Below are 15,148 nucleotides of genomic sequence, written 5' to 3'. Positions count from 1 at the left end.
GAAACAGTAGAGCGTGTGTGAGAGTGGGAAATAGCATGAGTGAGTGGTTTCCTGTGAGGGTTGGTCTGCGTCAGGGATGCGTGATGTCTCCGTGGTTGTTTAACGTGTATATGGATGGTGTGGTAAAAGAGGTGAATGAAAGGGTGTCGGGTACGGGTGTGAGCATGATAAATACTGACGGCAGCGAATGGAGTGTGAATCAGCTGCTGTTTGCAGATGATACTGCACTAGTGGCTGACTCAGAAGAGAACTTGGGACGTCTGGTTGAGGAGTTTGGAAGGGTGTGCGACAGAAGGAAGTTGAGAGTGAATGTGGAAAAGAGTAAGGTGATGAGGTGTACGAGGTTAAAGGGTGAACGCAGATTGAATGTGGCATTAAATGGGGAGTTGTTGGAAGAGGTAGAGTGTTTTCAGTATTTAGGGTCGTGTGTCTGTGTGGATGGTGGAATGGGGGGAGAGGTAGAGTTTAGAATGAATGAAGTACGAAAGATATGGGGGGGAATGAAGAGAGTGTTTGAATGTAGATCACTGGGAAAGGATGCAAAAAGGAGATTCTATGAGGGTGTGGTGGTGCCTGCAGCGTTATATGGGGCTGAAACATGGAGTCTGAAAGTGGCGGAAAAGAGGAAGCTGAATGTAGTTGAGATGAGATGTTTGAGGAGTATGTGTGGTGTGACGCGTATGGATCGTATGAGAAATGAAGTTATCCGAGAGAGAACTGGTGTGACGCGAGAGTTGGCTGAAAGAGCAGAGCAAAAGGCACTGGGATGGTTTGGACATGTTGAAAGAATGGAAAGGGAGCGATTGGTGAAAAAGGTATATGAATCTGATGTGAGTGGAGTGAGAATGAGAGGAAGACCGCGAATGGGATGGACAGAGGGTGTAAAAAGAGCGCTGAATGCAAGAGGGATGACTGTGGTGCAGGGGAGACAGGCTGCTCAGGACAGGGATGGGTGGAGAGAGTTTGTGTATGGATGAATGGATGGGTGTGGTAGAGGTCTGGTCTTGGGATGAAGCGGCAAGGGGAAACCAGCCTTGGCTGAGGCCCTGCAGTGGAGGTGCCCACACTGGGCTGTGCAGCTGACCCTGGTGCAGTGTGGTGTGGCTTAGACCAGATCTCAGACCAGTCGCACGCACATACGCACACGCGCACTCACGCACTGAAGGAGGAGGGTTTTGGGGAAGAGACAGAGGGAGCTAAAATTGTGTGCCTTGTCTAGGCTACCCCACCTTGGTGGGACACAGCCTTGGTAAATAATAATAATAATAATAATCGTGAAAACAAATGCCATCAAAAATTGGCCAGGTAGCAACTTTAGAGTGCAAGGTTCAAGGCACAACTCACTAAATGTAGATGCAGCTAAAACTGGTGCTTCCTTTAGGAAGAAGGTAATGTCACTGGCATGTGATTCTCCATGAATTAAGAGGGCACCACAGCTTGGCTCCATTTCTGTGCATTTCATTACCTGTAACTTGAGCTCCGCAGCAGCCCGCCCCACTGCTGCACTGCTCCCTCAGGCTTGACAGCTCTGACTCCAACATTTCCAGCCGGCTCAGGATATCTTTAATGTTTGGCAGCTGGTTGTCGCAGCCACAGGCTTGTTTGGGGATGCTAATGCGGTGGGTAAATACAATCTGGTTGTTGTCATCCAGCGTGTGCTCCATTTGATCACTATTCTGCACATCCATGCCAGCATTCTTCGATCTGGATCCTCCAGGCAAGTCTAGGTCCACGGAGCAGAGTGGAGTGGACGGGACATTGATGTTGTAGACATGGTTAAACACTACTGGCTGGTCAGGGTGGGGCAGCGTGAGGTTTTCCTGGGTGTTCTTGGGCATCAGGGCCTCCCTTTGGTGGCGAATCACCTTCTTGATCAAGCCACAAGTCGATAGCTGACTTAGTAAGGCTGCGGTAAAGCAGCACAACAGGAATCCTCTCATCTCCATGGGAACTGTGTCACGCTGCAGCCTCAGAGAAAGTCACAACAGAGTGTGAAATATTCAAACCAATCCTGAAGACACAGAAAAAGACAACACAAAATCTCAGCAAGGGAGATGGATCACTTGTGAATATTTATTTGTTTTAATGGAAAACAGCCAACTTTGAAAAGGATGAAATGCTCTTATTTTCTGTCTTGTACTTACTATTGTGCGCATCTAAAGACTTTTCCTCACACATGTATCCCCCACAGAACAACTAATCTAAATATGACTTTTGCCCTGTAAAGAGCCACTGACCTTCTTCTGCTCCGATAACAGACTCCCGATTCTGACCAATTCTAGCTCCTTTCTCTCAGCGGAGAATCCTCTGCTGACCAAAACCACAATTACTGCAAAAGTCTGCTGGAGGTGAACTGCTTCAGGCAGCCTGTCAGGACATAAATTTGGTCCCAGCAACACCTGCATGGTGGAGAGCCGGTTTCTGTTCTTCACCGCCCAGACTACAACCCAGACTGACATATTACTATTAGTGTGAGCCTAAACCATCTGTTGGCTTGCTGTAAAACCAAAGAGGAGCTAAAAGCAGCTGGTCAGCATTCCCAAAGTCCGTTCCTACAGACGCTGGCTTTTAGCCCGTCCTCGTCTTTGTGGATCATTTGTCTTCAGAAGTTTTTGGGTAAAAGAAACTTTCCACAGTCAGCTCAGTGAAAGCTGAAAGAGGAGGTTCATCTCTGTCAGCAGATACTCCTGCTGCCACTTCTGTGGCTAAGTTTAAATAATTATATGTTCTCTTTAAAATAGGCTGACATTGACTTTGTCAACTCGCATCGCCAAAGGGAACAGTGAAACCAGCAGCATTCTACAGCCTAACATCCTTGAATGTGTGTACACACACACGTGCACACACATTCACTGGCTGCCTAGGCCCAAACATCACAAACTCAGGATTAAATGAAGGAAATCGGCAGAAAATTGCCTCGTGTTGCTGCAAAGGTTTTAGTTCTAGTCTGCTTTCTCACTCCTGGCAGGTCTCCACATGAATCTCTGAACAAGAAGCCAAAGCAGAGACCAAAGTGGCCATTGTCCGCGAATTGGAGTCCCTTGCAAAGCTATACGTGGCTGGAAAATAAACAAAGAGAAGCGTGTTGCATCGACTCCTGGTCACAGTCTGATCTGGTCTGCTGTCAGCTGCCATCTCCAATTTTTTTACCATAAAGCAGATATTTCAATGTTTCACCCTGAGAAACATGGAACTGATCTCTTAGCTTGGACTTTCTCGGCAGCCCGAGACTTTTCTAAGGCAGCTGGTTTCTGGCACTGAGGACATGGAGTTGATGCAGTGTGACTGCAGCTTTGTTCTTCCTTCACTCCATTTTTTTCTGTGGTTTTTCTCCCTTAACCAGCAACCATGCCTGCCGCCTGCTTTGCACATTGATGTGAGGAGGAAATAATAAACCTGCTGGCACACACAAGTTTTTTCCTGCTGATCCTAATGACTTGCTGAGATCGAGTGCAGGAAAACAAGTTAAGTTTTCTACCACGTTTCAGGGAGAACTGGATATGTTTTGTTTGACCTATCAGTGAAACTTTTAGAAAACAGAATCTACTTAGATTACAACTCACCATTCAATGTGAACAAACCAAGAAGCAAGAGACCTAACCACTACACCACAGTCCATCCACCCTTTTAGTTACATTAACTGGGTATTTTATTTTATTCTATTTTATTTTATTCTATCAGCCATTGTGCAATAAGAGTGCTGGTTTGACCTGCTGTCTTTAAGGGCATCAAGGTTTTTCTAGAAGGCTTTAGTTTGTGAGCAGCCACTGTTTTCTACTCAAACTAAACCTTTCTGGAAAACTGAAGAAAAACATTCCCACAGTTTGAAAGTTTGGTTCTCGGAAGATAATGACACTACCAGAGTAATCTTTTCCTTCCTATTAAACACCCCAACTTGAGAAAAAAGTATGACTTTCAGTAGTCTTGAAGATTGATGAACAGACTTCCTGTCTTCCTCCTAACTATATTTTCAGCGGTCAGATCTTTCCATGGTTGTATGGAAACAGGGAATCAGAAGAAAAATAATGGAAAGGAAATCTTTTGAGGGAAACCGGGTAACTACAGGACAACAGCAAAATAATGGAAACAGATGAAGCTAGCATCACCCTAAGAGGAAAACACACCCTACAACCATTTATCCACTGGATCTAAGACCAAAGCCTCATGTCAGAGTCGTCCTAACCCAAACCATTCAGAACACAAGCTTCTCTGGTTCTCTAGGTTACATATTTTCTACTGCTGCAGAGCTGCAATCTGAGTCGCTGGAACCAGGTAGATGATGGGGGAGGGGGTCCACAAGTGGACTTGTGGCTGATAATACTAGTACATAAATACCAACAAACACCATTTATGCTCCGGGGGGGCATCCATATGATTCCCGTGTGTCTATCACGATTTTAGCTGAGGAGAAAGAAAGCTGCTGAGGAGAGCAATAGTCATAAGCCATCATCATCATTATCATCCAACTCAGAGATAAGTTTCTAGGAAACAGCAGACAAGATCAATACCTACTAAAGCTTCTAGCAGGAAGGTTCTAACCGTCAGTCCAAAGATGTTTTCCTGTCTGCCAGAAACTCCCATAATGCACCAACACAAAGATCAGGATGTGGTGTTGGGGGCAAACACTCAACTTCATCAGAGGGTTTCTGACACTTTTAAGAGTTTCCAAAGTGTTCCCTTTATTTGTGTGAGCATGGATGAATGGATGGATGGATGGATGGATAGATAGATAGAGTCAGTTCAGTTAGTTCAGTATTTTCCTATTGAATTCTATGTTTTCATGGTCCTTTAGATTTGAAGTTTACTTTACAATCACCAGTATGAAGCCCATTGAGACGACTGTTGATGTGATTTTGGGCCATAGAAATAAAGCTGAATTTAAATGAAATGAAATAAATGAATGAACGGATGGACGGACGGACGGATGGATGATGGATACTGGATGGATCAGGACTGAATCCATCAGAGTATCCGATCATGGTGGATGTTCTGGAGATCCATGTAGGGAAGCAGATGAAGACATTTCAGTGGAAGAACAGTGATGATGATGGTGAAATGATGAAGGTGGAGCTACCAGGAAAGAGGAAGAAGACCAAAGAGGAGGTTGATGGATGGAGGACGACATGAGGGACAAGGATGCAGAGGAGAGTTGGAGGAAGATGGTTCACTGTGGCCCCCCCAAAGTGGTTTAGCTGTGTCAAACGGATAGTTCAGGTTTCTCATTTTAACTTTTTTTTTCTAAATCAGGGAAGAATTTGAGCCGAAACACTACAGAGATAAAGGCGATGAAATAGGAAACAGCCTTTAACCAATGAAAAGAAACGATGAAAGTGAGGTTCTCCACTGTGACCCTGTGGGATCTGATAGCAGAGATAGTGGGGAATGGAAGGAGCTGGAGTGTTCTGGGCTGATAAGGTGGATGGGGAACTATGGCAAAAACTCTTATCAGAAAACTCTGGGAATCATTTCCACCAACACCCGGAGCTCCATCTCCTCACAATAAAAGCCAGAGTGAAACAGAGCTGGAGCAGACATGATTGATGCTGCCCTGGAAATCCCATTTCTTCAACCAAAACCAATTCCCATTTTTAACACCAAGATATGGAGAAACAAATGTGGATAAAAGAGACAACACTGGGTTGAGCAGAGGGCTCTGCTGTGTGGATTTGATTGGTGGCTCTGCCTCTCTGTGCTATTGCACCTTTCCTTACAGCTTCACTGTTTTGCTGGAGGTCCAGATGGAGAGATTGTTCACGAGTGTTTTAACATGACCTCTGGCAGCTCATTGTTTATTAAGGAAAGCCCCTGGTGGTGTGGGGGGTCTCTCAGCTTCCACCACGCATCCACCAGCTGTTTTTTTCAGACACTTGTAACCGCACAAGCTTCTGTTTGCCTCCTTGTTCTCGGCTTTCCTTCTGAAAATGAGAGGACCGCCTGGCAGCCTTCTGCGTCATGGCGCTCTGCTGGTATTGATGTCGGCATCGGGGAGCCGTCTAAACTTACCCTGAAACCTCTGTCGGGCACCTGCCAGCAATCTGAAACGGGCTTTCCATACAACCCCGGGAGACACTGACCTGTTTTGCATGTTTTCTGTTTTCCTGTTTAGAGGCGTGTTCATCAGACAGCAGACTTTAAATCAAAGTGGGGGCTCTGGTGTCACGTGAAAGCAGACTGTTACCTTATGGGTGTCCTCATGTCTTTGTTTGGTAAATTTCCCTTTTAGACTTTTGTTTTTGTGTCACACATCACTTTGAAACGGCAAGAATAACCCCCCCCCCCCCCCCCCCCCAGGTGTTAGTCATATTATTTAGATCTGTAGGGAATATTGATGAAATCATGAAGAATCTGTTTGATAAAAGACGGCAGGTTCCTGACAAACTTACTGTGACCTACATCTGCACCGCTCTGGAAAATGTGGAGTGAGAACGACGACAGCAGAGATCCACCGAGACAGATTTGGCTGCAAATGTTTTCAGGGTTTTGCAGCCGGATGATGTCCTCCTTTAAATGAGACGATCTGCAGGTTCCACATGTTCATCCTCTGCAAACTGAGCTCCTTCCAAACACAGTCAGATGAGCCTAACCCCCCGATTTTAGTTTGTCTGCCCCCCCCAACCGTCCTCGAATCCTGTCTTATCCACTAACATCATGGCTTTAGACGAGAGGAGCCAAAGAACAGGCCGAACGGGTTCATCAGCCTCTGCTGGTGGCCATGCGGGCCTGAAAACGCAGACCCCCCCACACACAGATCAGCAGGAGGGGCTCATTTAAAGCCATCCTACAGATTCATTTCAGAGAAAGGGCGGTGGTTTGTCCAACAGTGTGAGAGGAGCATCTGGACTTCGCAGCTATTTCAGCAGAAAAAACTTTTCTTTGTTTTGTTTAACACACAACGTTTGAATAACATTTGAAATGATGGGATGTTTGTCTGTGACATCAAGACTGATGGCGTTTTGTCGCTCATCATAAATCCTTTCAAACACCTGAGCGTCGCAGACAGAAAATTCTAACTGGAAAATGAAAATGTTCCTTTCTGTTTGCTTCCAGTGAAAGTGATGCATTCCAATGCAAAAGCACAGCAGAGGTGGTATCATGTTAAGTCTGACGGGACACATTGCAACCACAGTTTCTTCTTTGATAATAACAATTATTCTTTCCAACATTCACTTTTTTTTTAGATGATAGTTTTCAAATTTTCAGCAACAACCCCAGCGCGGGTTGGCATGCGCACACAGGACCATCGCTCATTTAGGGTCACCATCAGCTAAGTGGGGTCAGAGGTCAGTGGCCTACACAGAGGTGTGACAGCTGCCCGAACCATTCCCCATTAATGGTGTGGGGACGTCACACCAGGCCCTTCCCTCCAACCAACCAGCCATGACAGTCTGGTTCTCCTCATGTACCATCCACCCAAAGCCGCCTTCCCATCCTGGAGGCCCTGCTTATCTCTCCAGGCCCCCCAAGGTCTCTGCCACCGCACCATCTGACCGTTAAAGCACAACCTTCAGAAAACACCTCGAGGACCCCCAGAGGTGATGATGGGGGCAATCTGTGTGTCCCCCTCCCCTCCAAAAAAAGTGGTGATGGGGGTCAGAAAAGGTTAGATTGCTGGTAAATGTGATTCAAAGGAGGAAACAACACACACACAAACAGAAACACACACACCCGTTGATCTTTCTTCTGCTCTCTGCACACTGGACCAGAAACTATTGGCAATACTGCCCCCCCCCCCCCCCCCACACACACACACACACACAAATGTGTGAAGATGCATATCAGTCTGTGGCACCCCCCACCCCCCTAGAAAACCATCAGAAAACAAGCCCCTCTTCCTGCAGGGTTGTTGTTGTTTAGATTTGAGGCAGATTTCAGATTTTGTTTGAAATAGTTTCTGGACAAAGTAAATGACATTTAATGAAGAGAAGAAAGTGTTGAAAGTGATGATCAAAGCTGCCAGTTGAATTCCTCTGAAGCAGCTTCCTGCCTTACCTCCAGACGATGAGTGAACGCGGCTGAAGCGAGCCTGAAGACAGTCTCGGCAGCTAATCCTGCAGACGTTCTCACAGCTCTGTCATCTCCTCCGCCGTCTCCAGAGCGGATGTCGGCACAGAGCAACTGACTGAAAGCCCTTCAGCAGGAGACCCTCTGCAGTCAGACTCCACTCCCACCTACTGCTCTCTTAAATGCCCCCTCAGTGCCAGCACCCTCCACCCCACCCATTCAGCCTCTTCGCAGCATTGTGACTAAAAGCGAAGGAGCTGAAACGGGACGCCTCAAGGCTGGAAAGAGAGAAAGAGACAGAAAATGGGGGAAGGGGGCAGAGAAGTGGACGATGGAGGGGGTGGGATTAAGTGCTGGTGGTTGGACCATTAGCAGCAAATTGCAGCAGGCAAGCCAATGAAGACCAAGATATGAGTGAATGCAGGAGCTGCATTACCATAGCATTTGAAAACTTGAAAGGCTGTCTGCAACTGCACGATGCAGCGCCGTGCACACAATGAAGGCGCTTTCAGCCGTGCATTAAACTCAGACTATATGCAACGATCTCAGCCCGTCTGGCTGTGATCCAGAACCACCTTTATAACAGAACAGAGGAGGCGGGTAAACAGGTCATCGTCATACACACCATAAGTGAGGCAGGTCACATCACAAAATATTACGCCAGAACTCGAACCCTTTGGGACCAGCCAAGAACAGGTTCTATGACTGGACCCCACAGGAACCCAACCTTCGTCTTTCAGTGCAGAAGTATTAACCAACACTTTGCTAAATCAACATCCCCATTTCATCCTCCAGTGCATCTCTCCTGCTTTCACCCTCTCCCTCCCCGGCATCAATCGCGTCCAACACCGCCTGCACTTCCACTTTGATCTGACTCCTTCGATTCAGCAAAGATACCAGCTGGTCGGCGGTACTGCGTGTGCTGCTCACGCTGTGGGTGTTTGCACTGTTACCTGTTTCTGTTCACTCACTATTGGTCAGAAGCATCTTTTCTGCCACACACCTGTGTTGTTTGTATCTGGTGATAGATGTACATATTCTTAGTTTCCAGTTTATGTTCAAGCGTTTTTTTTTAGCTTTTAACTAAGAGTATTTTCACTTTCCCAGAAGATTCAAGTAACTAATTGGAAATGAGGAGATGGGGTTATAGTTATGGTTAGCAGTCTGTGCAGGTACAGCTGATCCCAAAACGACTAACCGATCAGGTCTAATACTGAATGACTCATGATTTCAGGTCTTTATATTTCTACATTTTTGGAAACAATTTAATTTTTTCTTTCTCCTTGACTGTTTAATCACAGAAACTGTTTCTGAGCACCGGCTGTCCACTCTTAAATAGTTTACATATAGCTTATCAACACCTCCATCATGCTCTGGTCCAGAAAACAGCTGCCTGCTAACATCTCATGTTGGGCGTGTCTTCTTTATCTGACAAAGGTGGAGGTCTCTGTCCCTCTGTGGCTTACAGAGTAGTGGTGGCTGCTGATTGGACGAGAGCTGATTGAAGCAGCCCTTGAGTGTATCCCTTCATTCCTCTAGGGGGGGTTGGGGTCAGCTGTCTTTTATAAAACTTCTGTTGGTTTCTACTCTATTTCATTCTACTCTACGCTACTCCACTGTAAATTGCAGAGTTGTGTGTCCTGCTCTGATTTGTTTGCTATTGTGTTCATTGGGGGCTGCACAGCGGTGCAGTGGTTCAACGCTCTACTGGTATCCTGGTCCTGGTTCAAATCCCAGCTGGGTTCCCTCTGACCCAGAAAGAGATCGATGGAGTTTGGAGGATGCTGAATGAGGCCGTAGGATTGAACCTCAGTTGTTTCACTGCTTCACTTCACTGCTTTCACTTCACTGCTTGTTCGCTCCGGTTTTTGTTTGTCCACAAAGCTCCAAGTTTTCAAGTAGGTAGTTTCTGGAATTAGATGAGTCTGAAACATTTTGCTTAACAGCTTTTTTAGTTTTTTTAACCCTTGTGCTATCCTGTGACCCCCCCTTCCATTGCCGTGTTCTCCCTACCATGACAAAGGTGGATAAAGGTGGAAAGATTTCATGTAATCCATGGACACCAGTGAAGGTCACAAATCATTGAAGAAAAAAGGTTCAGAGCACTGTCTAGGGCACATGTGTGAAACTCAAGGCCCGCCGGCCAAATGTGGCCCGCCATGTCATTTTATGTGGCCCGCGAGTAGGGCTGTGATGATGAACTCATCACCGGATCACCGCACTTTTTTTTTTTTTTTTAGTTTTTTGTTTTTTTTGTTGAAAGTTCAGCATATGGTACGACGGATTATTAGGGCCACCAAAAAAAAAAAATTAGGGCCACCAAAAAAAAAAAAGTAAAATTACGAGATTTTATCTTGTACATTTAGGAGATAAAAACTCGTAATTTTAGGAGATTACAGTGAAGTGAGCATGCAGAGCAGCAGGCGAACGCCGTGCAGCCGCAGAGAAGACCGACTAAACTTTGTTGAACAGGTGAGCTGAATGTTTATTGATAACGTTCCAAATGTCTGGAAGCTCATTTGTTTGATTTCCGATTCATTAAAGTTTTATTTATTGATGGTTGGTTTGCAGGATCTCTGCAGCCCGATGAAGCCGTCGTTGGTGTCCCTGCAGCTGTTCGCTTGAATCCTTTCTTCCTCCACCAAAGACAAGACTCTACGTCTGTGTGACGCTTCCGTCACACAAAAGGAGGAGAACTTTTTTTTTGGCATTTTCAACGTTCCAAAGCTAATATAAAAGACTATTTTCATTCCTCTTTATTGTTTTATGCTGAAACGGGACATTTCATCTGCAGTAAGGGGCGTATGTAACACTGTTTACTTCAGCATTGGTGTTGGGATGACAGGTTCATGACGTAATGATACAAATAAACTTCAGGTTATGTGAATGAAAAGGAGAATAAAGGCTGCAGCGATTGTCTACACCCAAACGTGTCTCTGAGCTCCTTATTTTACATATTAAACTCCGCTTTACTGACACTGAACCCCAAAAAGACTGCTACACGGAAAATAATCTGATTTTGAGTCGCCAAAAGGTTCAGAATCACTTTGTTTTAAACCTATAATGATCCGGAAATGAAGCTTCACAAAAGGCTCCATATACTTCATCTTCAAGCTAGGTTCCGATAAACGGACAACTTCTGTGTTTTTTCCTTAATCTATGACTTTTTTCTCATAAATTTATGAGATTTTAAGTCGTAAATTTATGAGATAAAAAGTCGTAAATTTACGACTTTTTATCTCCTAAATTTACGAGATAAAATTTCGTAATTTTACTTTTTTTTTTTTGGTGGCTCTAATTTTTTTTTTTTTTTGGTGGCCCTAATACTCCGTCATAATATGTTGCGTGAATGGAACTATAATAAACACATTAAATACGTTCGTCTTTGCTGATAATTTACTTTTTCTACTAGTCCTGTGTTCTTAAGTGCGCGACACGGCCGCCCGCCGGAGGATTTTGTGTTGGGGGGGTTTGTTACTGTTCTCAGTCACTCTGTAACACCAGACAGGAAAGCGCACCGTTAGATTTCCATAAATATCACTACATGTTTTGTTTGGGAACTATTTTGTGCAGCGCAACGTTACGTGTCTGTATAAACAAAGGCGGAGCCTCCTGCCCCGTGTTCTTCATGGGTGTCGGGCTTCACGGCTACTGGAAAGGTGACAAACTGTCTGCAGTCTGTTTATTGTTGGGCAATATATAATATTCTGAGAAGATGTCTGTACCAGAGAGCACAGGTGAAGGCTCACGTGCAGCTAGAGAGCGGTCCACTGCAGAAGAATCAACACGCACCCCCAACACTCGTGTGTGCGCTCCCTCCTCCCAGTCCTACACACAACGCAGCGCGCTCACACAGTCACAGTCAATCTACAACACCTAAATAGTTAGTTCATTAGTTAGATAGGTAGTAGTTAGTTGTTACTGTAATTTGTTAATAAAGAAAACTACGTTGTAATTGGTATTCATTTCTGATACGGCCGCCGGGGGATTTTGTGGTTTTTTTTGTGTGTGGGGGGGGGGGTCTGCGGTTAACCGCGACACCGCACCCCCTGGTGGTTCATCACCGCGGTGATGAAAAATCCGACATGTCGCAGCTCTACCCGCAAGAGCATAAAAGTTTTTAATTTCTGAAAATAAAAATGTGTGTGCATTTATTCATATCTAGGGGGGAATTGGACTTGAAATATCGGACTGGACGTCTTTACATTAGGACTTAAACTCTGTCAATATAACCTAACCTGACAGAATCAAATGTAAAAGGATTTATGCTAGAATAACAAGCAAACATATGTTTCTATGCAACTGTAATTGTCACTTTAAAAAGTTATAATAAATAAACAATGACTTATTTAACATGAAGGAGTAGTTACATTTATTTTGCATTACATTTAGTTACATGTATAAGTTATATCTGGCCCTTTGAGGACAGCCACTATGCTGATGTGGCCCTCAGTTAAAATGAGTTTGACACCCCTGGTCTAGTGGGTCTAGATGACCCAACTCCCAATGCCAAAGTGCCTAGGATAGCACAAGGGGTATTTGATTGATGATGCATGTAAATTAACTTGACGTTTTATTCTAGGAAGATTTTTGCCATTGGATAAAAGTCTGGGTAGGATTTCTTGATGATCTGCTCAAAACTCCTCAAGAACAAAGACGCACATGATCAGAGACAGAACTGAACAGGGTTTAGATGTGTCCTGAGATGACCCCGCTGGTCCAACTCCAGGGTAGGAACCCGGTTCCCTTCCAGAGTAATGTGAGCTTGTTGCTCTGGTGTTGTCTACCAGCTGCCTCAGCTTTTGGCAGAAAACCATCAGGAGGAAGGAGCAGAAGATCCGGATGATGCATCTTTCATGAGGTCTGAACTGGACCCTGGTCACATGATCACGCATACTTCCCTGGTACTGGTAGTCAGTGCAGTGGGAGGGGGGGTGTCTTTGCATGGTGAATCATTCAACTGTTGCTGCATAAAACTAGAACGTGAGGAGAGAAAAAGTGACGTGGGGGGGTGGGGGGGTGGAACGTTGGTTTTTCATCGGAAAGCTGACCCACACCCCTGTCTGAGAAGCTGATAAACTGTTGGAATGAACTGCAGACACCAGTGGGTAGTACTGCCCTGCTCATACCTGTAGTCATGCTAGAGGTATGACTAGAGGTGGACCAAAGAGGGGGAAAAAATCGTTTTTAAGTGCAGTGAAACTTTTTGGTCTGTTTATCCATTGCAGCTCATTTCAGAAGCTGAGTCATATTTTAACTAACTGTCGCATTTTTGAAAAAACGTTTTTGTTTTCTCTCTGCCAAGACTTTTGGTCGGAGCGCACAGCAGCTATGAAGACACAACACCCATGGGGGGTGTGGGGGACTCTGGGTGACCTGGGAAGACCTGCTTCCCTCGTTTAGGCTCCTACTCCAATCAGAAGTTAGTCCTTCATCCATAATGCAGCAGTACGGTCGGCTCATGGCATCATAATCTCAGGGGGGACAGGGGTCAACATGGACAGGGACCTGATCTGCTTCCCTCCTGCCCCACCCCACCCATCTTTACCCTGTGGTTTAACTGTGAGGCAGACATTCTAACTCAGCTAACAGGTTCAGAGCAACCATCGTCCTCCAACGGAACCAGCCAGGCTGCAGAGACACCCCCGCCCCATGACAGAGTAGTGAACCTGCTTCAGTCCACCACCATCAGGGCTGTGGATCTGCCACTTTGACCTTTGACCCTTCCTTTGTGGTCCTGCATGTGACAGCAGGAAACGCTGTGACGACACGGTTAACATGGTGTTTAACGATTATTCTCTCAAAAATCCTGATTTTCTTTTTATCAAGAGAAAAAGTTCAATTTAACAATCAAGAAAGATCTTCAAGTTAAACTACAGTTCTTGTGTAGATGAACCAAACTGGGAGACAAGCAGACCCCCCCCCCTCACCCCCATCAAAACCAAACCTGCCCAGAGTGAAAATTGATGCAGCTCCTCTGCTACAGGACAGCCACATTTTAGGGTGGGGGTGCTGGACAGACCAGGGTCACTAGAGTCCTGCATGTGGAGCAACATGATCCCTTTCATGTTCTGTAAGTTAATAACAAGATGGGGGGGGGGTGCTTGGCCATCACTATCCACAATCAGGAGGTGTCCTCTCAGTGCCCCTGCCCCTGAACCTCTTGTTACACACATTCCTTACCCCACCATCTTCTGTGGCCAACTCCATCCCTGATGTAGTGGCCGTGTCCCTCGGGTGCTGGCTCTCTGGGCCCGGCGGCCCTCTCTCCACGCAAGGAGGGAGATCCATGATCCTCTGGCTAGACCATGAGACGGGGAGCCTGGTTGGCACAGGTTCACCATCACCACGCTCGCGGGGACCACCCCCTTTCCTGAGCGTCCTCCTCCTGGCCGGGGGGTTTGTGGCCCCTGCCTTGCTCTCTACTGGGGTTCCCGTGGGTCAGGCGGGAGTGTGGGGCAGGGCTCTCTTGGGGGGCCCTGGTTCATCCCTGGGGTTGTGGTGGGGGGGCCTTAGGATTCTTGCATGGTGGTGGGTTGCTTGTCTGGGGTTGGGGCGCTCCACGACAGATTGGACCCTGGGCGGTGCCCACAATCATGGCTGGAGGGCTATTCTTCTGGCTGGGCTGGGGCTTGCATTCTCCATGCCCCTGTTCCTCCCTGCATTCTAGCGTTGGGGGGCCCCTGTGGCGATTCTGCCGCCCCTGGTCTGGGTGGCCCGGCAGGCTGATCTGCTATCCCAAGCAGGTGTCTGGGGGCCACGGCTTCCACTGCTGGTTGGATGGAGGTCTTGGTGTGGGGGTGACCAGGCACTCCCCCTCTTCTTTACATTTAATCATCCAGCCTTACCACAATAGAACACAAATGCCACCTGAGCTTAGGTGTCATCTCACCTTTGCATGGATAGTATGTGTGAAGATTTTTGGAGCCAAGAGATATTTTTGAAATATTTGCGTGTGTGGACAGGCCCCTCCATTTTGACTAACATCTAGATCTGACAGTGGGATGTTAACAAACATAATTAATATAAATATATTTTAGCATCAAATCCAAAGGGGGTTTAAACAAATAAACTCCTTGTGTGTTGTCATTTTGTCATTTATAGCCTTCTTGTGAATTTTCCACAGTGTAAACCCCACATTGATTGA

At 46.1% G+C, this 15,148-nt stretch overlaps 1 protein-coding gene across 8 annotated transcripts in view; it reads right to left on the bottom strand.

Annotated features, from left to right (window-relative positions):
• tncb (tenascin Cb) overlaps nt 1–15,148 on the bottom strand; it is a 95,564-nt gene that overhangs the window by 58,359 nt on the left and 22,057 nt on the right. For 3 of the 8 annotated variants that reach the window (XM_078953449.1, XM_078953451.1, XM_023958079.2), the window contains exons 1-2: nt 7,990–8,408; nt 1,466–2,011 (exon numbers count right to left, since the gene is read on the bottom strand). In XM_078953449.1, coding sequence (XP_078809575.1) covers nt 1,466–1,946 — 481 coding nt within the window. In that variant the 5' untranslated portion in view covers nt 1,947–2,011; nt 7,990–8,408. Of the gene's footprint in view, nt 1–1,465; nt 2,012–7,989; nt 8,409–15,148 lie in introns of those variants that run through there. The other 5 variants (XM_078953450.1, XM_078953453.1, XM_023958081.2 and 2 more) reach the window with 4 other exon arrangements.

The sequence above is a fragment of the Oryzias latipes genome, chromosome 9 (assembly GCF_053564925.1).
Source record: "Oryzias latipes strain Hd-rR chromosome 9, Olatipes_Hd-rR_3.1".
Taxonomy (NCBI): domain Eukaryota; kingdom Metazoa; phylum Chordata; class Actinopteri; order Beloniformes; family Adrianichthyidae; genus Oryzias; species Oryzias latipes.
The sequence above is the reverse complement of the archived record's forward strand: the minus strand, read 5'-3'. Positions and strand labels throughout refer to the sequence as shown.